The following is a 26095-nucleotide window of genomic DNA, read 5'->3' on the forward strand; positions in this document are numbered from 1 at the left end:
AGGAGGACTTGGGGGCAGAGAGGGAGGGGCAAAGGAGGGGAGATTTTTCGCCCTCCTGAACATCCCCACAAGCCGCGATGACTCGGTCCCCCGGTGGGAGGAAGATTGGCAGCCTTCCTCCCACAGTGGAAAGCGGGGTTACCAACTAGAATTCTTGAGACCACCGCCAGAAAGATTGTTGACGAGCCTGCCCAAGTGTCCTCTGAGGGCCTCAGCCTTGCTAGACTCGCTTCGGGACTTAGAGGCACAGAAAGTGGCAGTAAAAGTCCCCGAAGCAGAAGTGGGAAAGGGGTTCTATTCCCACGTATTTGTGGTTCAAAAACCATCGGGGGCCTACAGACTAATCTTGAACCTGAGACTCCTAAACGAGTCCATACGGTACAAGAGATTCCTCATGGACTCAATCTTTATGATCAGAGCCCTCCTCCCACCAGGGGCCTTCATGGCCTCTATCGACTTGAAGGATGCATATCTACACGTGCCCATTGCAGAAGCGTCCCAGCGTTTCCTCAGGTTAGCAGTTCGGGGCATAGCAGGGATGCACCATCTTCAGTTCTGAGCCTTGCCATTCGGACTCACCTCCTCTCCAAGAATTTTCACCAAGGTGCTAGCCGAGGTGTTGGCTCTCATTCGGCTGAGAGGAATAGCAGTAGTAGCTTACTTGGACGACCTGCTCCTATTTGCAGGCTCAGAAGTCCAGCTGAGGCGGAACGTCGCGGAGGTGAGGAGACATCTGGAGAGCCTGGGTTGGCTATTGAACCTGGACAAATCCTGCCTGGTCCCCTCCCAGAGAATGACCTATTTGGGGTACATTCTAGATTCCATAGGACAGAAGACTTTACTAACCTCAGAAAAACTCGCCAAGCTAGATGGAGCGTTCAGGCTGTTGCTGGGGAGCTGCGGCGTAACTGTGAGGCAGGCCATGTCAGTGTTGGGACTGTTGACTTCGTCCATCCCGGCAGTTCAGTGGGCAGGATTGCATCTTCGCCCCCTCCAACTTTTTATTCTAAGGGTCTGGGACAGACAGATACAGTCCTTAGATACCCGGATTCTCGTTCCCCCCAGGATAAAAAGATCCTTGTGGTGGTGGAGAAAGATGGCCAATGTGACTCAAGGACTGTTATGGAGTTTTCCGGTGGTCTGGGAGGTCACGACGGATGCCAGCGCCCAAGGTTTGGGGGCCCACCTAGGGGAGTCAGTGATTCAGGGAGAGTGGTCCCCAGGAGAAAAAAGGGAATAATCAAATTGGAGGGAGTTGAGAGCGATATTGGAAGCTCTCCACTCTTTCCAGAGCAGGATCGGGGGCCAGCATGTCCGCGTCCTGGCGGACAACGCAACAGTAGTAGCCTATATAAACAGGCAGGGTGGAACAAGGAGCAGGTCGCTCTGGTCCCTGGTGGCAGTGGTTTTGTCTTGGGTGGAAAGAAACCTTGCCTCCTTGTCTGTCGTCCACCTAAAAGGAGAATTGAACCAGATAGCCGACTATCTGAGCAGAAGACAGCTCAGAGAGTCGGAATGGGCCCTAAACAGAGAGGTGTACCAGGCCATTGTAAAGAGGTGGGGATCCCCAGACATAGACCTCTTCGCGTCAGGGAGAAACAACAAGGTCCCGAGGTTATTTTCCTTAAGCCAGTGGGACAGAGCACGGGCAGTAGACGCATTGGGGCAGAGGTGGGATTACCCGCTGTGCTACACCTTCCCCCCCAGTTGCCTTGCTGTCAGTGGTATTGAGGAAGTTCAGAGTGGAGAATACTTCACTCATCCTGATCGCTCTGTATTGGCCCCGGAGGGCGTGGTTCGCAACACTGAGGGCATTAGCCACTCGGCCGCCCTGGGTGTTGCCTCCGTGGAGAGATTTACTGGCACAGGGCCCGGTCCTATGTCCCAGGGTGGAGAGGCTGAAACTGACAGCCTGGTTTCTGAGCAACAACTTCTGTTAGCGAAGGGGCTCTCTGCCAGACTGGTGGCTACACTCCTGGCTAGCAGAAAAGCAGAACCCCAAGCCATTTACGGGAAGGTGTGGGGTTGCTTTAGGAAATGGTGCTTCAGGGCCTCAGTAGATACCCATAGCCTGGTGTCAGTCCTGAAATTTCTGCAGGCAGGGGTCGATAGGGGGCTTTCGATCAGCACACTCAAGAGCCAGATTTCAGCTCTCAGTGTGTTTCTGGAAGCCCCTTTAGCTAAAGAAGCACTGGTAATCAGGTTCTTTAGAGCCCTGACAAGACAGAGAAATCCTGGGAGTGGGCCATTTCCAATGTGGGATCTGACTAAGGTACTTAGGGTATTGATGGAGCCCCCGTTTGAGCCCTTGGGGTCCTGTTCGCTAAGGGTGAAAACGGTCTTTTTGGTGGCAGTTACCACAGCAAGGAGGGTGTGCGAACTGGAAGCCCTGTTAGTCAGGACTCCCTACTTGCAAATTTTTCCAGACAGGGTGGTGTTTAGAACTGACCCATCCTTCATTCCAAAGGTGGCCCAAAAGTTTCAGAGGGAACAAGATATAGTGTTGTCCTCATTTTTTCCTGACCCGGTAGGGGAAAATCAGGAGAAATTTCATTTGTTAGACGTTAGAAGGTGCGTGCTACTTTTACCTTGAAAGGACTAAAGGATTTAGAAGCACAGAATCATTTTTTGTTTCCTTTGCAGGGGTGAGATAAGGGAAAAGAGCTTCTAGGAGACCAGTTGCTAGATGGTTAAGACTGGCAATTGAGCAAGCATACCGAGCAGAAGGGTTAGAGGTCCTGGAGGGAATCAGGGCACATTCCACTCAGGCCATAGCAACTACTCAAGCCGAGCTGGCAGGAGCTTCCCCAGGACAAATTTGTAGGGCAGCAACCTGGTCCAGTTTATTTATTTATTTCAGGTACTTATATAGCGCCATCAGTTTACGCAGTGCTTTACATATATATTGTACATTCACATCAGTCAATAACCCTCAAGGGGCGTACAATCTAAGGTCCCTAACTTACATTCATACATACACATACTAGGGACAATTTAGACAGGAGCCAATTCACCTACCAGCATGTCTTTGGAGGTGGGAGGAAACCGGAGTACCCGGAGGAAACCCACGCAGGCACAGGGAGAACATGCAAACTCCAGGCAGGTGGTGCCATGGCTGGGATTCGAACCAACGACCCTAGTACTGCCAGGCGGAAGTGCTAACCATTTTGCCACTGTGCTGCCCAGTTTCGGAACGTTTGTAAAGCATTACAGACTCGACCTGGTCTCGGTGCAAGAGCAGGCCTTTGGACGTAAGGTACTGCAAGCGGTCAGCCCACCCGAGGGGTAAGTACTCGCTTATCCTCAAGATGCTGTCCTGAAAGACGAAAGGGGAAAAATTAAGTTACACTTACGGTAACTCCTTTTCCAGTAGTCTTTCAGGACAGCACCAATTGCCACCCTTGTGTTACTGTATATTCTAGGAGATGTCTTATTTTTGGTCATGTTATCTCATGTTATGTCTCCCCAGGAGACCGGATGTACGGATCCAGAACTGAGGTCGGAGGGGAGCATAGACTTTTTATTTAGGGTGGAGGTGTTTCCTCAGGTGAGGAGGAGCTGAGGTCTCTCAAGGTGCTGTCCTGAAAGACTACTGGAAAAGGCGTTACCATAAGTGTAACTTAATTTTTAGTTTTTTCAATTTAGTAATTCTTTAGATGTCTATATGAGTACATTTTTTTGTACACTTTCAAATAAACCTAAATCTAAAAAAAAAAAATGATCTAGTTGTACAGGCAGTCCCCGAGTTAAGTACATTCGGCTTACGTAATACTCATACTTACGTACACTTCCCTCGGGACCGGAAGTCAAGCTGTCAGCATTCTTGTGCAGCAAGCTGATAAGAGACTAGCTGATAAGAGACATCAGAGAGACATAAGAGACAGAGACATCCATTGCTCGTTACTTGTGGGGCTAGCAGTGTCTGCCCACTATCTCCAAAGTGATTTAAGACTGTCTGTCTGCACCTCCGGGGAGAGGAAAGGAGAGGCTGTCAGGCTGCTCACTGAAGTGATCCTCCGTCTGTGCAGGGGGGAGGGGGCAGCGTGTGCTGTGTAAAGGAGAGCAGAGTTCTCTCATACAGTACATTACAGTACAGTGTATTTTTACCCTGCAATAATGCCTCCAAAGCAAAAAGCTGATGCAAGTGCTGGCACAGCAAAGAAAAGAAAAACAATCTCCTTGGAAGATAAAGTAGAAATAATAAAGAGATCAGAGAGTGGTGAAAAATCATCATCCATTTGCAAAGCATATGGTTATGCTCCGTCAACAATTTCAACAATTTTAAAAGATAAGAGTAGAATAATGGAGCATGTAAAATGCTACATCCCAACCAATGCTACAATTATTACCAAGCAACGCAGTGGTTTAATCATCAAGATGGAAAGGATGCTGACCATTTGGATAGAAGACCAAAATCAGCATAATATACCTATCAGTCTTGCTTTAGTACAAGAAAAAGCTCGGAGCATTTTCAATGATTTAAAAGCTGCTCATACATCAAGTGAAAGTGATTGCAATGAAGAATTTGTTGCTAGTAGGGGTTGGTTTGATCGCTTTAAAAAAAGAGCAAATTTGCATAATATTAAAGTTCAAGGTGAAGCAGCTAGTGCTGATTCGAGTGCTGCAAAATCAAGCTCTGCATTACATTTGGATGTCGGAGACACTGTTGCTGCCCAATCCTCTCCAACATGCCATCCTCTGCCAAGATAGTTTAAAGTTGTACTCTACACTGTACAAGAGTTTACAGTATAATATTTGAATGTTGAATTTGATGTTTAAACATTTACATGCACATAAAAGTTAAATATGTTAAGGCAAACATGTGTCCAAGCTGCAGTTCTTATGCAAAACACCAGTTTAGAGCCTCTTGAGGTTTTACTGCTTTCTGTAACCTTATTACAAAAACGTAATCTAATATCCTGTCGTTTGGTTAGTAGTTAGTGCTTATAAAAGTGCCTGATTCAACTTATGAACAAATTCGACTTATGAACAAACCTACAGTCCCTATCTTGTACGTAACCCGGGGACTGCCTGTATATGTTTAAAAGGGCCAAGGCTGTGGTATGTCTTTTTTTCTAATCAACTATATTTCGGTGGAGGTGTTTTTGTTAATTACAAATCTGGCACACATGACGGTTTTCAAACCTTTACTCTCCAGCCACAAAAAGAGGGGTTTGAGGAAAGTTTTAAAACTTAAGATCAGGTTATTTCACAGTCAGGGGTCAGGCTTGGAGGCTAGTAGCTATAGCATTGGAGAGGCTCCCATTGATCAGCAGGATAAGTACACAAGCATGTAACCCAGGTCGATGACGTGGGCTCACCTGAGGCTCTGGGTCTAAGCACTAACTGGTATTCACCAGAGCTCCTTTCAGGGCTCCAGGTATGACCAGAGATGTGTGGACTGACACAGGGAAACGCAGGCTTCAGGTATAGTATCAACAATACAATTTATTAAAGACTAAACAATACATAAACGCAGTGTAAACAAACCAAACCTCCAACAGATAACAATAAGAACAATACTAAATGTAGTCGGGCAGGCCGGATCAGTAGCAAACGGTCAGGCAAGGTACAAGGAGCAGGCGGAAGAGTAGTCAGGAATAGCCGAGGTCAGTACAGGCAGAGTTCGTGCAGAGTCAGGATTCAAGCAATCAGGATACAGGGGCCAAGGGAAACTATACACCAAGGCCCTTACTGCAGGCCTGGCTACTCCTTAAATACACCTCCTGCAATCAGCCTCAGGTGATGACTTGATTGCAGGAGTGAGCTTCTGGCTGCTGAGAGCACCCGCTCGCCAGCCCTGGTACTGCAGCCCACATGGCAGGTGAGTCCCACCACCAGTGGTGAGTCCATTCCTGACAGCTCTGGATGGTGGAGATGGGTTTTGCTCCATGTTAGTACCAGGTCACAGTCCTCAGGAACACCCCACAAGAAGGTGAGCAAGCCAGGGTCCAGTAGCAGATATAGTAGGTAGGGATCAAGCAGAAGCATAGTCAGTAGACAAGCCAAAGGTCAATAACAAGTGGTTGCAGGTTGGGATCAAGCAAAAGCATAGTCGAGGAACAAGCCAAATATTGGTAACAAATGATAGTGAAGGACAGCTGCAGGTACGCAAAGGAGCAAGATATCAGTTGGAAAGAGCACAATAATCTGGCAAGCAGGAAGTGCAGAGACATGGCTTAAATCAGTTTAAATCAGCTTAAAGTTCATGGGAGGGGTAAAAAGTTCAAGGTTCACCAGAAAGGTACAAGGCAAGATTGTCCAAGGAAACACAGAGGGAGATGACCAGCTTCTCAGGTGGCACATTGAGTAGAGTTACAACAGGACACCGCAGAGATCGGAGGTTTAGATCCGGACCCTGACAGGTTTAGTGCTTTTAGGAGTCTTCTTTTTTTATTATTGTTAAAACTATTTTAAATTTATTTTAATATGACTAAAAAACAAAACATATCCTTCACATACTGTTTTCAGTCTGAGCATTCAAATAAGAGTGGTCTTTGTAGCAACTAGATAAACTGTTGCTTAGAATAACATGTTCCAGCACAAAGTTAGCTTATACTGTAAATGCAAACTTTCATTTGGAGGTAATGATGGTGCCTGTTAAAGGATAGCAATCAGTAATTGACTGATATTGACTCTTTTGATATTTTATACCTCAATAAAACAGCTACAAAAATCATCTTTTTATGTATACTTACCTTTACAGGTTCATTTTTTCCTAAAAAAACAAATAAATATATTAGTATGAAATAGAAATATCTGTAAATATTAAAGTAAGTTTCTTTTGTGTATTAGCCAGTCTCTTTTATGTCTTCGGCAGTTTTTCTCAAACCTTAGTCTGTTATCTCAAAGCCTATCACCAATTACTATGTAACCCCTTAGTCAGTTAACTTTAAGTTTATTAATAGTGATGAGTGGGTATGCCTAAATTTGTTTTGACTAGTAGGTTTCAATTAAAAAGAAAATTCTACAAACACAAATATTTACATCAATAGGGAGACCATTTTTGTTGGTCACTTTTAGCCCTTTAGGGCTGTTAGACAAGCTATTGTCAGCAAAATGGCATGGGTAGCCTCAAACATGTACAGCATGGCCATGCATGGCTCTAGGTGAAATTTTAAAAATGCAAGATAGTACAGTGGGGAGAGAGGACCTTTTCTTAATATAATGCAACAAATCCTTTAAAGTATGAGTTTTGATAATGCCTTAAAGCTCTATGTGGTGTCCCAGAACCACCTCAGCTTCCTACCGTATCAGGTACAATGCATAGTGGCAGCGTACTGGCAGTGGAATAAAATTTTTTTTAAAAAAACAAAATTTATTACAAACAACAACCCCGAACTACTTTTATTGATACATTTCTTTAATAAAAAAAAAAGTATTTCTAGTACTTTTCACCTGTGAATTCTTCCAGTAGTACTAGACCTTCATTGACCAGCAGATATCACCCAAAACTTTAGAGTTATAGACCTCATGTATGGGTTGTTAAAAATTTGTCCAGTGGCTGCACAGTTTGACGGTAACACTAACAGGCCTAATGAAAGCCACATAGAGATGTCTTCCTAGCAAAAATAATTCACCGCCAAAAGGCATTGCAATTTACATTGCAGTTTGAATGAAACACACAGAAAACAATTATTTTCAGTGTGTCCTTGCAGTCAACAATGTAGTAAAATGCCTGTCACTGTACTGTGTGACAGGAAAATGTATTCAGAAAATGCACATATTTTAGTGTGCATAGTCTGGTCACAGATTCACTTTATTGAGCAGAATTTGTAAAATTTGTTTATTGCCTTAACTTTTTAACTTTGACTCTAGTTTGGTGGCTTCCTTCCTGTACCAGTATTTACTATATGGTGGGGACAATGTAGGAAAAATTATTCTTTTGTCAAAAAAGAGATATGATAGTAGGTGAAATATTTCAAAGTGACAAATATCTCTTTAGGTTTAATGTAGCATTAAAGAGACCTATAATCAAATAGGTTAGTTGATCGATTAGAACAATTTTATGTATACTGCAAAAAGAGGAGTTGCATCTCAATATCAGTAGCTATTGGCTGTGTTAAAAGCATCATTCAGGTGACGAATACAAACTGTATGATCATTAATTATAACCTAACATAATGTTTACTTAATTACCAAGGAATCACAACCTTTTAACACTACTGTAAAGCTCAGTTCAAAATGGATGCCAGTACACATAAACACAGAGGAAAAGATGTAATAACCACATATATAAATCATATGTTATAATGTGCACAAATATGAACCCAGCCTCAAATGTGATAAAAGAAAGTCAGTAGGGTTGATTTACCAAAAGCAAATAGACTGTGCACTCTGCAAGGGCATTTGATCCAGAGGTAAAGCTTTACTTTGCAAAGAATATCCAATCACATGCAAGGGGAAAAAAAACAAAATTTTTGCTTGCACATTTTTGCAAGATGGCAGAGCAGAACTTTCCCTCATTTACTAAGCTCTGGAGCAAATTCCTTGCATAGTGCAACTGTATTTGCAAAGTGCACAGTCTATTTGCTTTAGTAAATCAACCCCAATGTTATCATTCACTATTTTTCTCATTATCTCTATATTTAACTGGTGAGTTAGAAAATTATATATGTTTACCATGTTTATTACTATTTTATTGATTTTTCTTTCCCCCCTTTCTTCATTGCATAGATAGAGCATGCATTGCATCCACTAAGAATACTCCCACTGAGTGAACCACACTGCTGGAACTTGTTCCAGCTGTGGCCTCTGGGACTCCAGCCCAGATCCTTATATTATAGCTTGGGACTGTCCCGCAGAATCCGGGGCTGTTTGGAAGTATGGCTAACAACCCACTGCCCCCTCCCACACTGCCCCTCCCACCCTCCTTGTCTTGGCCCTGACTGTGCAACCTGTTTTTTACAAACTGTCCCTATGAGGGATGGTTGGCAGCTCTGCTTTGGGTATCTACATCTCTGGCATAGTAATAGTTACTTTTGTCCTTGAAAATATCATGATAAAATGGCAAGCAATTTACCAATGATCAACTATCTTCAGATGTGTAACACAATTATTTTACTGACCTGAAACACTAGATGTTCCTGTGTTTGGTTGTTTTACCAATGATGGCTTTTTTGTTCTGTCAATGCTTGGAGCAAGTGCTATAACAATATGTATAGATAAAATATACATTAGTTTTGTTGACCCATTATTATGACTTTTAAAGCAAGCAAAATTGTGATAGAATACCGCAAATAGTATAACATATAAAAAAGTTATTTCAGGTAACGAGTTAAATCAGTGAACCGATTCAGGATCAGCTTGCATTTACATTGTTACATTGTTAATGTTTTTAAAACTTTGTTCATTATAAACATAGGCTCTGCTTCCTGATTTGCTACTGTTCCTCTGATTTACTGCTCCATTTCACAATGCAAGTCTCTTAACTAAATTTTTAATTTTCCTATAAAGTAAGACTTAATAATAAAATATTAGTGTTTTTTTTTTTTAATAATATATATCAAGACGCATACAGGAACCGGAAGTTGACCGGCGGCCATTTTGGAAAATGTAAAAAGACTGTGTGTTGGTCCCTAGATGTTTCCTGGATGGTAGCCTGGCGTTATGACGGTATTTAAAGCGGTTTTGAATTGTAAACAATGTGAGCAGTTACAATAAAGTGTCTTTGTGGATATTACTTTGGCGGTATTACACTATTTTTCCCTCATATGCTTTTACTTATATGGTGCCTATTATATGGAGACATGGAGTATCCTGCCCAAATAGTGTCTTGAATGCAGTGAAATCTGGGGAAGCACTACAGGAGGGTCCCATCCATCTGACATTATAAAATACTGAAAGCAAGTTTATTGAGGAGTGTTGGTAAGGGTATGCATTCCTTACTATAATAGAAGTGTCACGGTGTGGATTTGTTTTGGAGCACTGAAAAGTGATTCACAATACACAGTGTTTTGCACTATTTTTTGAATTTACGTTTGTTCACTTGATTCACTTTTTACACTAATTACCAAAAGGAAAAATTGTATTCCTATTTGGATAGTCACTAGAGTGTTGTCACGAATATTTTTGATGTATTAAAAAGATAATACACTATGTGATATTTCCTTTTTTTGAGGTTTTATCATCGTGAGAAAGGATTGGAAAGATTGGAAGGACTTTTCATTCTTATTTTATTTTTATAATTTTGGACTTATATTTCATTTATTTTTTTTTTTACTTTTTTTTATATATTTTGAACACTTATAGCAAATATATGTACGGATTTATGGGGTGGATTGTATAAACACTAGTTTGTAAAATATTTCTTATATAATTTTGGCACATTTTTATATTATTGTTGCACATCTTCAAGGGTGAAGGTGTTATTTGTGCTATGGGGATTTAAGATTTTGTTTTAGTTTATTTTTGAATTTGTCACTTGTTGGATTTGAAATTATTTAAGGAAGTGGTATTTATAGATATACTTTTTTTTTTAAGTAATAGTGCTCCAGCTCTACTGCACATTGTGAGAGTGGTGCTCTGGATTTCAGTGATCGCACACACGCCCTGGGAGCATGAGTGTTGTTGATTGTAGCTCAGTAGCTATAACTTTGCAGACAGCATGTAGCATTCCTGCACATTGCTATGTGGCGGCTCTGGAATATGATAAAACACTCATCACACTATCCCTCTGCCACATGTAATTGCAGCCCAAAACAGGCTACTGCCCACACATAGACTGCTCTGATTTAGTATGGAGGCAAGTGTGAATGTGCACTTAAAAGTTGTTCAGGAATATTATTCTGCAAAAATTATTTTTAAATCAAGAGCACATCAAATATAACATGTTACAACATTTGCAGGGAATTAAAGAAGAACTTCGGGATAGGCAAAAAAATCACCCATTAGTACACCCCCTACATAAAACACTTAACAGTTAATACAATTTTAAAAATCCTTACCATTTAGGAGAAAATTCTAATTGAATGTTCATGACCTCATCTCTGTAATTAAAAAGATAACAGCATCTGCTCTGCCAAGGAGGAGGTGTAACAGCAGGATATGATTACATCATATCCTCTCCTCTCTCTCTGCAGTAAAAGGAAACTGCATTTCCCATCAACCACAAGAAATTGTAGTGAATGTGGGCAGGTACACTAGGCCTGTACATGTTGAATGTGTCTGAGACTCTTGGTTTGCCCACTACTGCAAGTGGGGCTGAATTGCATCACTGCTTCCTGGAGAAAGAACTACAGAAGACCAGTGGCTGGGGGAATAGGAGGCATAGAGAATTCACAGTTTAATTTGAAAATGAATAGGCTATTTCAGAGCAATTACAGAGTAAACCAGAAGATGGATAACATGTTCAGTGAAGGTAGGAAATCAGCAAGAAGGACATGTAAAGAGGTTTCTGCTTTAAGTATATAACATCCAACCAAACACTGCAGGCAGCCTAAAGAACAACTATACTTTTATTGCAGCTCTACTTATTTTGGAAACCATCTGCCAATCTTATACTCACCTGTCAACAATCAGTAAGGTAATTTCTGTGCAAACTTAATATGTAACAGCAAGCGCACACATGGCAGAAAAATTGCTGATTAGCTTGCACATCTCTATCTTTATGTCATGAAATAGAAAAAAAGCTGGCCATACACTAGAATTGTGTTCTAGAAATCTCATTTTTGGAACATCTGATTGTCTAATTGTTAGTGGGGTTAAGTCTACGCACATTTTAGACCGTAAGGAGGGAAACATTCAAAGAAGCAGGATGGAAAAGGTCTCTTGAAACGTGAAAAGAAATATAATTTTGAAGTATTTTTGAACAAAATTTAGCAAGTCTGTGTTAAAATTATTAAATGAACCGACAAAATTTTGCATACAAATATTCATACAGAAATCTACCAGTGTATTTTTAGCTTTAAGGATTAAGAAAAAAAAGGAGAAAGAAAAGTTGTGGTTCTTGAAAAATCACCAGCAAACTGGCCATCAATCCCCCTCTCCTATCTGAAAACAGGAAAACTCACATGAGATGGCACAGTTTATACCTCTATAGTACTTTTAATTTGTGTTTCCTTTAGAGCCATCAAAGCAGACTTATTAATTTTATTTCTACGATTACAAAAATACAGGCAGTGCATATTTATTTAAAGCAGTATTATACCCAAAACCAAAAAATTTATATATATCACAGCTTAACAATCATTAGATGTGGTGGCTGCATCAGTATTTTCTTTGGCTTTATCCCCCACTATTTTCACCTGGTGATCTGGCCAGTAACACATGTCCTATAGTGCAGCTTTAGGAATCACCCTGATATAACTGCTTGAAGTCCAGTGACGTATGGGTACATCGCTGGTCCGCAAGTGGTTAATGGTTGAAAGGATCTAGATAACCTCCATTTTGTTAATGTACGCCATTTTAAGTATTAAGTTAGCTTTTTGCAGATATATTAGAAGTTTAATGAAACTGTTTTAGTTGTTCAAGGATGTATCAACAGAAGATAACATGACCCTGATAATGTCTTTGTCTGGTTGTTTCTCAGAAAGCTAGCCAAAACAATTTGTACCAAGAAATGTATATGTCATGTTTCATGTAGTTACAGTCAGGTCCATAAATATTGGGACATCAAAACAATTCTAAAATTTTGGCTCTATACACCACCACAATGGATTTGAAATGAAACAAACAAGATGTGCTTTAACTACAGATTGTCAGCTTTAATTTGAGGGTATTTACATCCAAATCAGGTGAACGGTGTAGGAATTACAACAGTTTGCATATGTGCCTCCCACTTGATAAGGGACCAAAAGTAATGGGACAATTGGCTTCTGAGCTGTTCCATGGCCAGGTGTGTGTTATTTCCTCATTATCCCAATTACAATGAGCAGATAAAAGGTCCAGAGTTCATTTCAAGTGTGCTATTTGCATTTGGAATCTGTTGCTGTCAACTCTCAAGATGAGATCCAAAGAGCTGTCACTATCAGTGAAGCAAGCCATCATTAGGCTGAAAAAACAAAACAAACCCATCAGAGAAATAGCAAAAACATTAGGCGTGGCCAAAACAACTGTTTGGAACATTCTTAAAAAGAAGGAACACACCGGTGAGCTCAGCAACACCAAAAGACCTGGAAGACCACGGAAAACAACTGTGGTGGATGACCAAAGAATTCTTTCCCTGGTGAAGAAAACACCCTTCACAACAGTTGGGCAGATCAAGAACACTCTCCAGGAGGTAGGTGTATGTGTGTCAAAATCAACAATCAAGAGAAGACTTCACCAGAGTGAATACAGAGGGTTCACCACAAGATGGAAACCATTGGTGAGCCTCAAAAACAGGAAGGCCAGATTAGAGTTTGCCAAACAACATCTAAAAAAGCCTTCACAGTTCTGGAACAACATCCTATGGACAGATGAGACCAAGATCAACTTGTACCAGAGTGATTGGAAGAGAAGAGTATGGAGAAGGAAAGGAACTGCTCATGACCCTAAGCATACCACCTCATCAGTGAAGCATGGTGGTGGTAGTGTCATGGAGTGGACATGTATGGCTGCCAATGGAACTGGTTCTCTTGTATTTATTGATGATGTGACTGCTGACAAAAGCAGCAGGATGAATTCTGAAGTGTTTTGGGCAATATTATCTGCTCATATTCAGCCAAATGCTTCACAACTCATTGGACGCCGCTTCACAGTGCAGATGGACAATGACCCAAAGCATATTGCAAAAGCAACCAAAGAGTTTTTTAAGGGAAAGAAGTGGAATGTTATGCAATGGCCAAGTCAATCACCTGACCTGAATCCGATTGAGCATGCATTTCACTTGCTGAAGACAAAACTGAAGGGAAAATTCCCCAAGAACAAGCAGGAACTGAAGACAGTTGCAGTAGAGGCCTGGCAGAGCAACACCAGGGATGATACCCAGCGTCTGGTGATGTCTATGCGTTCCAGACTTCAGGCTGTAATTGACGGCAAAGGATTTGCAACCAAGTATTAAAAAGTGAAAGTTTGATTTATGATTATTATTCTGTCCCATTACTTTTGGTCCCTTAAGAAGTGGGAGGCACATATGCAAACTGTTGTAATTCCTACATCGTTCACCTGATTTGGATGTAAATACCCTCAAATTAAAGCTGAGAGTCTGCAGTTAAAGCACATCTTGTTTGTTTCATTTCAAATCCATTGTGGTGGTGTATAGAGCCAAAAATGTTAGAATTGTGTTGATGTCCCAATATTTATGGACCTGACTGTAGCTCATGATGGAAAGTTACAAGTTACAGTTTTGAAACTCGCTCCCCCCTCCCTTATTTTATCTGTATTCTATATAATCTTAGTAATGTCTAATAAACTTGGAACATCTCTGAACATAAGCTGCCGTTATTTCCGTGTTCAAGGGGTGTTCCCAGAATTCTGCTGATAAACCAGGAATCTCTCCACAGACCGGGGGTCTCTGAGGGGATAAAGAAAATCATCCTTTCAGCTGGGGGCTCGTCCGGGATGACCACCCACCTCACTTGGTAAGTAAACCTTTTGTATTTTTATGACTAAAAGCTCTTTCTTGCCCTGGGTTGAGGGAAGGTCTTGAATCATTCTGTATTGTCTATATAGACCCGTGATAACCTGTAGCTGCTTTTGGTAAGCAGACTTAACTCTTCGGTAGAGTTACAAAATAGTGTAAAGGATAATGTGTAAAGTGTATGTGGAACAGACTATTATTTAATAAATCCCTGGGTGGATTGTATGGCAGGTTGGACAGAAGCTATGGGAACAGACCCATTCCTGAGAAAGAGAGGGAGAGATTTTATGGGAGTTTTAGGGATTTCTCTGAGAGTAACATCAGAAGGAGGTATTGTTGCCAGATCCTCCAAAGTACTGATTATACCCTCCTATTTCAATGATGAGAGTCATCCCTCACAGATTACACCCCCTCCTGATACACATCCAGTTTGGGCCACAAACTCTGTGGATGTAGGATTAATTTCATGTACACCATACACAGTCACACTCAAGGAAGGGGCATTGCCCTACAAACAGAGGCAATACAAATTCACGCCAGAGAAGGAGGACGAGATTGCTCCTCTAGTGCAAAGATTTTTAGAAACAGGTATTTTAGAAGAAACTGTTTCTCCTTACAACACACCTATTAATCCTGTTAAGAAGCCGGATGGCCCTTACAGGTTTGTACAAGATCTGAGGGCCATAAATAATTTGGTGGTTCCAATAGTCCCAATAGTGCCTGGTGTGCCATCACTTCTCACCTCCATTCTGTCCCATGCAGAATATTTTACAGTGATTGATTTAACAAATGCATTTTTTTTTTGGTTCCTGTGGACCACCAGACGAGGGCGCTATTTGTATTTATATTATAAAAATCGCCAGATGACCTGGTGTAGAATGCCCTAAGGTTTTGTAGATTCGCCTGCAGTCTACTCACTTGCCCTCCAGACCACACTGAAGTCCTGGACCCCTCTCAATGGTTCGGTCCTCCTACAATATGTGGGACCTATTGATTTGTAGTTCAAGTCAGGCGGCCAGTCAGGAGGATAGTTCGTCTCTGTTAGAATGGTTGTCAGGGAATGGTCACAAAGCATCTAAAAAGAAATTGTAATGGTGCCAAAAACAGGTTGAATACCTTGGTTTTATTTTAAGTCATGGTGAGAGGCATGTCAGTTACAAAAGAGCTGCGGCTCTCGTGGGTCTGCCCCGCCCACAAACAAAAAAGGACATGCTAACTTTTCTTGGTATGATTGGTTAATGCCGCCAGTGGATACCTGATTGTTCATTCTATGATCACACTCTGAGGTCTGTCACACTTTCAGAATCACCTGACATTCTCACATGGTCAAATTAAATGGTTGATGCCTTTGTGTACCTGAAGAATGCTATGGTAACGGCCCCTGGTCTTGGACTACCTGACTATAAGAAAATGTTTCATCTGTATGCTAGGGAAAATTGTACAACTATGGTGGGGGTCCTGGCTCAGGAACATGGAGGCAAGCTCCGCCCTGTAGCCTTTTTTTCCAAAGTAGTGCCAACTCAGGTTCAGGGCATGCCTGCTTGTCTGAGAGTTTTTGCAATCTGCGTAATGGTGGTGGAAATGGCTATTTCTTTCACATTGGGACATGAAACTACCCTACACACCACACATCAAGTGTCCCTACTACTGAAAAACATACACACTCAACACATGTCAGCACACAGGTTGAGTGGATATGAAGTGATTCTTCTATCTGATCCCAACTTGATTAAATATTCTTCAGCAAATTCAGGCCCTGCTCCAATTTTGAATGCCCTATTGGGGCTAAAGGGGGAACAGGATGAAGTTGCACCAGAACATAATTGTATAACCCACATCATACAGCAAGACACTTCCCCTAGGTCCGACATGTCAGCTGTGGCTCTTGATGGGGCCCCAAATGTGTTTGTAGATGGCTCATGCTCTAGGCCAAATGATAATATTTACCATGCAGGATATGCCATTGTGCAACTTCCTAACAAAATACTCGAGGCAAAGCCAATCCCATATCAGTCAGCCCAAGCAGCCGAACTGATTGCCCTTACAAGAGCATATCAATTATTTGCAGGACAGGATGTCAACATTTACACAGACTCCAAGTACGCCCATGGTGCTGTACACGATTTTGGGGTCATTTGGGAGAGAAGAGGATTCATTGCTGCTGATGGCAAAACCATATCCCACTCTTCCTTGATATCTGATCTACTCAAAGCCATACAGTTACCGAAAATATTAGCCATTCTTCATTGCAGGGCACATACAAATCGCAGAGATCATATTGCCAAAGGAAATGCATTAGCAGATAAGGTAGCAAAGGAAGCTACATTACAACAGGTGGCCAGTGAGCAGATGCCTATGCTCACTTAAGGCGTCACAACCACACCACATGACCAGATGTATGCAGATTTGCAAACATTTGCTACAAAAGTCGATCTAGCAGACTGGAATAGTTCTGGAGCACAACTAGATCCAGCTTCTGGTCTAGTGTGCTTAGAGGGGAAACCATGCATTCCCATGTCAAGTGCCCCACTGTTCATTGCACAGTACCACGGTCTAGGACATAGAGGATGGAAAACGACATGTGAAACATAATTGCAGGATTTTTACATTACAGGCTAATCTAGGTTGGTGAAAGAATATGTTTCCAGGTGCATTACATGTATAAGGAACAATCCACAGAACTCAAAGAAATCACAACACCAGCATCTAGTGTACCCAACTACACCTTTCACCCATTTACAAAGAGATTTTACCCACATGCCAAAAACAGGACAAAGGCAAGAGTTTTTGTTGGTAATGGTGGATATGTTTAGCAGATGGGTGGAAGCATTTGTCACTAATAAATAAGATGCGCAGACTGTAGTCAGAATTCTTACACAGGAGATAATACCCAGATGGGGATGTCCACTGCAGATAAATTCTGATAACGGACCAGCTTTTGTGGCCAAGGTATGCCAAGACCTGGTAAAAGTACTTAAAATAGATTGGAAATTTCATATTCCCTATCATCCTCAAAGTTCGGGTATAGTAGAAAGGAAGAACAGGACAATTAAGGATAAGTTGAGGACGGCCACTGGAGGAACCTATACCCACTGGAAGAAGATGTTACCTGCAATTCTAGCAGAGGTAGGAATGACACCTAATAAGACTACAGGGTTATCTCCTTTTGAAATATTAATGGGAAGACCGTTCCCTACTCCTTGGGCTAGACAACCACTTATGTTAGAAAGAGGGGACCTTGACCTGGTACAACAAGAATATGTGAGAACATTGATTCAGACTTTAGATCAGATTGAAAGAAATGCTGCTCGCATTTCTCCTTTATATTCTCAGGAACCAACACACCTTTTTCAAGTGGGAGATGTCATAGTTATCCGCCAACTCGCTAAAGACAAGAAGCAAGGCTACCCCTTTGGACCACCTACTATGGTGATAGCGGTTACCAGAACGGCTGTTCTGGTGGAGAATTCCCAGTTCTGGATCCATGCTAGTCGAGTGAAGAAGGTGAACCAAACATCTGAGAAACACGAGATGGAAAAAGGAGGTGAAGTATGAGAGGAAAATCCTCGAAGAGCGGGTGAAGTAAGTGAAAAAGACCCTGAAGATGACATTATTTACTGCCCCTCATGGTGCTTTGAAGATCTGGGTCCTATTGGTCATACTGACTGTGTTCTTTTTCCTGCCAGTATGGATCATAACTAACTGTATTTATCACCCTGAGGACTTGGGACTAATAAAAGGTATCTGTGGTCAAGGACTAGATTTAAATGAGACCCAGATAACCAAAAGTGAAAGAAAGTCAAAAAGAAGTTTTGAAGAGAGCAATACTTTTTCAGGAAAAATGTTGATGATGCAGTTTAAATATGCTTATGCTCAAAAGTCAGGTTATGATAAATGTTGGATATGTAGTAAGTTACATCCTAGCACATATGAAATTCCTCTTCTGGCCGCTCCAGTTAAAATATTTTTGTTAATAACAGGGAATGTAAGTATTGGTTTGACCAATATTACTTCTAATGCCACCATATCTTTTCCAACTCTGGGAGTCACTCAACGCCCCGATTGGTGTTTTAGACTGGGAAATACTTCCCACAAGGGAAAGGGAATGTGCTCTCAGTCCATATTAAACATATCTGATCCTGGAAGGAGGGATGGAACTTCTTCTGTGAAACTCTGACAAGTAAATGGTAGAGACCTGAATGAAAGTTTAGAAGGGATACAAGATAATGTGGGGAAAACTATGTTTGGAAAACTTATTTTTTATTTCACATTTGTTGTCACCCCTGAATTTCATTCTGCAATACAAAAATTGCCGATCTCCTTGGGAAACAATACCTATATTTGTTGTGGTAAGATCTGTTACCCTTGGATACCGAGTAATGTCCAGGGCTGGTGCTATGTAGCCCAATTAGTGCCAATCATGGCAGCTATAGACCAAAAGGAACACCAGGTAAAAGCCAGAACATACCCAAAACACCAACTAACTCTGAGACAGAGAAGGGAAACCAAACAAGAAAAGGTAGATCTTTTTCTCTACAGGTGATAAGGTTTGGTCATGGTTCCCTACCTATACAGGATGGGGAATAACACTCATGAACAAAATAAATAATTACACAAACATTATTGATGATATACTGGAGAGGAACTCTAAGGACATAGGGTTGCTAAATACCGAGACCAGAGCTATTAGAAAACAGCTGGTATGCTGTTACACAGTAAATATTTATGTTAATGTACATGAGAATTCATATAGTTTATTTTTTGTATCATTTCCTATGGACATTTCTATACTTAGTAATGCTGCCATCCAGTGGTCTTATTTGGTAATGCATTTGTTTTATATTGCCTCCATGAGATCTATGACACAATTCCTTTGTATATGAAGCTCCTCCCTTCTTCTTGAATTCAGCACTTCCTGTGTCATGGAGGCAGCTAACAGACCACATGTAACAGGGACACATGTATTCTGCATAGTACGCTACAGAAAGTATCATCTTTTGACTGGAAACCATTCATTCTGCTGTATCCTGTTGTCACATGTACAGAATAAAGCAACTTCTGGATGAACACAGTATTGGTGAGTTCAAGCTATCTGATAAGGATTGTCCACAGTGATTATATCTGCTTATACAGGCTAGGCAGAGAGGTCTCACAAGGGATAAATCGCTATCACAACAATCTGAGTCAGAATAGTCAAAAGATGCATAGAATCCCTACAGCCTGCTGTGTATACAGTTGCAAGAAAAAGTATGTGAACCCCTTGGGATTACGTGGAGTTTTGCATGAATTGGGCATAAAATGTGCTCTGAACGTCATCTAAGTCACAACAGTAGAAGAACACAGTCTGCTGAACATAATACTATACAAACATTAGATGTTGCCATGGTTTAATTGCACATAACATGTAAACATTCACAGTGCAGGGAGGAAAAAGTATGTGAACCTTTAGACTTAATAACTGGTTGACCCTCCTTTGGCAGCAATAACCTCAACCAAACGTTTCCTGTAGTTGCAGATCAGACCTGCACAACGATCTGGAGTAATTTTGGACCACTCCTCTTCACAAAACTGTTTCAGTGTAGCAATATTTTTGGGATGTCTGGTGTGAATCGCTCTCTTAAGGTCACGCTACAGCATTTCAATCGGGTTGAGGTCAGGACTCTGACTGGGCCACTCCAGAAGGCGTATTCTGTGCTGTTGCAGCCATTGTTTTGTTGAATTACTTGTATGCTTTGGGTCATTGTCCTGTTGCATCACCCATCCTCTGCGGAGCTTCAGTTGGCGGACAGATGGTCGTACGTTTTCCTGCAAAATGTCTTGATAAACTCTGGAATTCATTTTCCCATCAATGACAACAATCCGTCCAGGCCCTGAGGCAGCAAAGCAGCCCCAAACCATGATGCTCCCTCCGCCATGTTTTACAGTGGGGATGAGGTTTTGATGTTGGTCTGCTGTGCCTTCTTTTCTCCACACATAGTGTTGTGTGTTCTTCCCAAACAACTCAATCTTGGTTTCATCTATCCACAGTATATTTTGCCAGTAGTGCTGTGGAACATCCAGGTACTCTTTTGCAAACTTCAAAGGTGCTGCAATATTCTTTTTGGACAGCAATGGCTTCCTCCGTGGTGTCCTCCCATGTACTCCATTCTTGTTTAATGTTTTCCTTATTGTAGATGTGTCAACAAAAATGTTAGCATGTGCCAGAGATTTCTGTAGGTCTTTAGCTGACACTCTGGGATTCTTCTTTACTGTCATGCAGCATTCTGCGCTGTGCTCTTGCAGTCATTTTTACAGGATGACCACGCCTAGGGAGAGTAGCAACAGTGCTAAACTTTCTCCATTTGTAGACAGTCTGTCTTACCGTGGACACATGAACATCAAGGCTTTTAGAGATACTTTTGTAACCCTTTCCAGCTTCATGCAAGTCAACAATTCTTGATCGTAGGTCTTCTGAGAGCTTTTTTCTGCGAGGCATGGTTCACATCAGACAGTGCTTCTTGAAACCAGTAAACCCAAAACAGGTGTGTGTGTTTTTAAGGGCAGGACAGCTGTCAGCAACACATCCAATATCCTCACACTGATTGGAGTCAAGGTTGGCTCACTCCTGGCTCCAATTAGCTCTGGGAGAAGTCATTAGGCTAGGGCCTCACATACTTTTTCCTCCCTGCAAAATTACTCCAGATCGTTGTGCAGGTCTGATCTGCAACTACAGGAAACATTTGGTTGAGGTTATTGCTGCCAAAGGAGGGTCAACCAGTTATTAAGTCTAAAGGTTCACATACTTTTTCCTCCCTGCACTGTGAATGTTTACATGTTATGTGCAATTAAACCATGGCAACATCTAATGTTTGTATAGTATTATGTTCAGCAGACTGTGTTCTTCTACTGTTGTGACTTAGATGACGTTCAGAGCACATTTTATGCCCAATTCATGCAAAACTCCACGTAATCCCAAGGGGTTCACATACTTTTTCTTGCAACTGTATGTGTGTGCCTAATCTGCAATCAAGCTCAGTGCCATCCGCCATCTTGCAAAGCACATGGCCGCACAAGCTTACTGCACTTCATGTGAATGTTGAAAACTGTTTCTCTGCATTGAACTGTGTTACCCCACCTGTCTATAGCTGCTGTTCATCTTCTTAAAGAGACAGTACCAATTTTTGCAGAACAGTAAAAAATGTCTAGACAAGGCTCTGAACACTCCATTATGGCCGAACCAACACAGATACATCATTCCTCTGAACCAGCAGACGTACACAATGCATGTCAGTTTTGTCACACTTTAATGATCAACCAGCTGAATTAAGAGACTCTATAAATCGCCTATCTGCTGCATATGAACGCTACCAGCGGCTGTCTGTAAAATACTCAGCTTTCTTGCAGGACTCTAATATAGAGGATTCTTCAGCAGAACTGACCAGGACTGATGTACTAAACCAACAAAGGGATCTTGCAGTGCAAAATGCTAAGTTTAAAGCAGAACTCCGCATTACTCAACTGCAGGAGACCAGATCTCACAGATCCACCTCAACCAAGCGTACTGCACTTTCTTCTAGATCCTCTCGCTCCAGAAGTTCGACGTTAAGCGATAAGCTAATAGAGGCCCACGCTGATGCTGAATCAAAAAAGGCGCAAAGCTCTTTTATCAGAAAGGAAGCAGAGGTAGAAGCACGCAAGATAGCTCAGCAAGCAGAGATGGAAGCTAAAAGCAAAGCTCAGCAAGCAGAGATGATAGCTCAGCAAGCAGAGATGGAAGCCAAAAGCAAAGCTCAGCAAGCAGAGGCAGATTCCCAAATAAAGATTCTGCAGATGGAAGGGAAGGAAGCAGCTTCCCTAGCAAGGCTGAAAGTCCTTGAACAAGCAATGGGACAAAGTACTAATTCAGACTGACTTATCCCAGCAGAACTGGAAGATCCAGTTGAACACACCAATGAGTACGTATTAAAGCATAACATGTGCGAAGATACAGAGTCATCTCCTGTACCTCCTACTAACAACACTGTTCTGACTCTCAACACAGAGACCTCTCAGCTCCATATGCCTAAGCCTCTTCAAATCTACAACACAAGTACATCTATGCAGCAAACCACACCAACTCCTGCTAACAACAAGGTGACTTCCAGTGACAAATCGCAGCTCAAGCCACAGCCAGCACAAGCCTTAGAGACTACACCACAGTTAAATGCTCATGCAACATCATTTTACCCTGGTAAACCTCACCCTACATCACCAGAGAACTTTCAAACCCAAGGGGTTCCACAAGTTACTTTGGCACCAAAGAGTGAGAGATCAGACTTGAATGACTTTGCCAGATATATGATTCGCCGTGAGCTCATTAACACCAGCCTCTCAAGGTTTGACGACTGTCCAGAGAGCTACAGGGCCTGGAGATCAACCTTCAAGGCTGCTATTGCTGATCTCAACCTTACTACTAAGGAAGAACTTGATTTGCTCATAAAGTGGCTGGGACCAGAATCTGCAGATCGTGTTAAAAGACTGAGAACAGTACATGTTGACCACCCAGACGCAGGTCTTGTTGCTGCATGGGCAAGACTTGAGCAAGCCTATGGTAGCTCTGAAGCCATAGAGAGCGCTCTATTCAAGAGGCTGCAAAACTTCCCAAAAATAGGAAACAGAGACTACCGCAAGCTCCAAGATCTAAGTGACCTCCTCATGGAGCTAGAGTTGGCAAAGACAGACCCACGTCTATCTGGACTAAGCTTCCTGGACACCGCTCATGGTGTCAACCCAGTGGTGTCTAAACTGCCATACGGCCTGCAAGAGAAATGGGCACAACAGGGCTCAAGGTACAAAAGAGACTATAACGTATCCTTTCCTCCATTCTCATACTTTTGCAGGTTCATTAGTGATCAAGCCTGGACGAGAAACGATCCCAGCTTCAGCAAACCAAACTTGCCTGCTTCATCCTCATCATCATCAAGGTATGATAACACAGCAGCTAAACGTAGAGACTGTACTAGAGCAATATCTGTTAAAAGGACAGACATCTCACCCTCCACAACCTCACCTACAGACCAAGGCATTGTGGATGCTAGAGATAAAGACCCTAATCATCAGTGTCCTATTCACAAGAAGCCTCACCCTCTTAAGAAATGTTGTGGGCTTAGGGCAAAGACTTTACAAGAGCGCAGGGAGATTCTCCAGAAACTTGGAATATGCTATAAGTGCTGTGCTTCTTATAACCACTTTGCTAAAAGACTGTAAAGCTGTCATCAAGTGCACAGAATGCGGTAGCGACGGACATGTTACAGCCATGCATCCTACTCCACTTCCAGACAACCCGCAGCAGCTACCTACCTCAACCCCTGTCTCAAATTATGGCGGGGAGCAACAAAGTCATGCTCTAGCCAAAAGTAATGTTTCTTCTTCATGCACAGAAGTCTGTGGAGAGGGACTGGATCACAAATGCTGTGCCAAGATATGCCTAGTCAAGATATACCCAAAGGATCATCCTGAGGAAGCTGCTAGGATGTATGCCATAAAAGATGAACAGAGCAACAGATCCCTGGTTAAGCCTAAATTATTTGAGATCTTTGGCTTAGAAGGTCACGCCACACCGTATACTCTCAGAACCTGTTCTGGTCGTGTAGAGACCTTTGGCAGAAGGGTCGATGGATTCATGGTCTCTCATATCAAGGATGGAGAAGGCATACCCCTCCCAACAGTTGAGTGTGATCAGATACCAGACGAAAGAGAAGAGATTCCTACTCCAGAAGCTGCATATCATCATCCTCACTTAAGGCACCTTGCTGATGAGATTCCGGCGATGGACAAGAGTGCTGAAATCTTGGTCCTGCTAGGAAGAGACATTCTCAGAGTACATAAAGTACGTGACCAATGCGAAGGACCTAACGATGCCCCTTATGTTCAAAGACTTGACCTAGGCTGGGTAATAGTGGGCGATGTATGCCTGGACAGAACGTCATCTGAGATCCACTCCTTCAAAACTTACATGTTGGGAAATGGACGTGCATCCCACTTCAAACAGTGCCCTCACCATTATGAAGTAAAGGAGAAGCCTCTTGACATCATCCAAGTACCTGATGTTACTCCTGTTCTTTGTGATGACAACCTAGGTACCACAGTGTTTTGTACTACAAGTGATGAGAACAAAATAGCCTTGTCAGTTGAAGATAGAGAGTTCATCAAAATAATGGACGAAGAATTCTTCCAGGATGAGTCTAACAGCTGGATCGCACCATTACCTCTTCGTGCTGCAAGGGCCACACTCCCAACCAATCGTGAACAGGCTCTATCCAGATTCAACTCGCTTCAACGAACACTAAAGAACAGGCCTGAAATGAAGGAACATTTCATCGCTTTTATGAAAAGGATCTTTGACAATGATCACGCCGAACCAGCGCCACCACTTCAAAGATACGATGAGTGCTGGTACCTGCCTTTCTTTGGAGTGTATCATCCACGTAAGCCAAAACAAATCAGGGTAGTATTTGACTCCAGTGCCAAGCATCAAGGCGTATCCCTCAATGATGTTCTTCTCACTGGCCCAAATCTAACCAACAACCTTGTAGGTATACTTATGAGATTTAGAAGATAACCAGTTGCCATAACTGCTGATATTGAGCAAATGTTTCATTGCTTCATTGTACGTGAAGACCATAGGAACCTCCTAAGGTTTCTGTGGCACTGTAACAACAACATGGACAATGAGATCATTGAATACCGCATGAAGGTACATGTTTTTGGAAATAGTCCCTCACCCGCTGTTGCAACATATGGTTTACGAAGGACTGCCCTTGATGGAGAAAAGGAGTATGGTGCGGATGCTCGACACTTCGTTGAGAGAGACTTTTATGTTGACGATGGACTTAAGTCTTTACCTACAGACGAAGAAGCCATAGACCTGCTCCAAAGGACACAAGGTATGCTTTCCGAGGCTAACCTCAGACTACACAAGATTGCCTCGAATAGTGTCGCTGTTATGAAAGCCTTTCAACCTGGCGATCATGCCACTGGGTTTAAAGATTTAAATCTTGGGATGGACATGCCACCTGTACAGAGAAGTCTGGGCCTACGGTGGGACTTATTAAAAGATACCTTCGGCTTTCAAGTCGGCTCTGCAGACAAACCATTTACCAAGCGTGGTGTTCTGTCAGTGGTGAACAGCTTATACGATCCATTGGGATCTGTGGCTCCCATCACCATACAAGGTAAAGCCTTACTTAGACAGTTCTCAGAGTCTATTAAAGATTGGGATGCTCCGCTGCCTACAGACAAGCTTCCAAAGTGTGAGTCCTGGAAACAATCTCTACATGCCTTAGATGGAATCAGTATACCACGCTGTTACACCTCAGCTTCCCTTGCCACAAGTCAGAGAAAAGAGCTTCACATCTTCTCAGAAGCATCTGCCATAATCAATTCAAGACCACTTGTTGCAGTTTCTACAGATCCAGAGACCCCAACTATCCTTACCCCAGCTACTCTACTTACCCAGAAGCTTGGGTCCGTTCCTGTTCCACCTGGAAACTTTAAAGCAGGAAATCTGTGCTATGACCAGTGGAAGCGAGTACAACACCTCTCCAACCGCTTCTGGAATCATTGGAGAATGGAGTA

General features: G+C 42.2%; 1 protein-coding gene across 1 annotated transcript in view; it reads right to left on the reverse strand.

Moving 5' to 3' along the window:
* The window catches only part of LCP2 (lymphocyte cytosolic protein 2), a 348123-nt gene that overhangs the window by 90099 nt on the left and 231929 nt on the right, over nt 1-26095 (reverse strand). Inside the window, exons 10-11 of the mRNA XM_089684306.1 lie at nt 9069-9146; nt 6699-6718 (exon numbers count right to left, since the gene is read on the reverse strand). Of these exons, the coding sequence (XP_089540432.1) occupies nt 6699-6718; nt 9069-9146 (98 nt within the window). The remainder of the gene's footprint in view (nt 1-6698; nt 6719-9068; nt 9147-26095) is intronic.

The sequence above is a fragment of the Staurois parvus genome, unplaced genomic scaffold (assembly GCF_062004578.1).
Source record: "Staurois parvus isolate SC_StPar_1 unplaced genomic scaffold, SC_StPar_1.0 ptg000343l, whole genome shotgun sequence".
NCBI classification, from domain to species: domain Eukaryota; kingdom Metazoa; phylum Chordata; class Amphibia; order Anura; family Ranidae; genus Staurois; species Staurois parvus.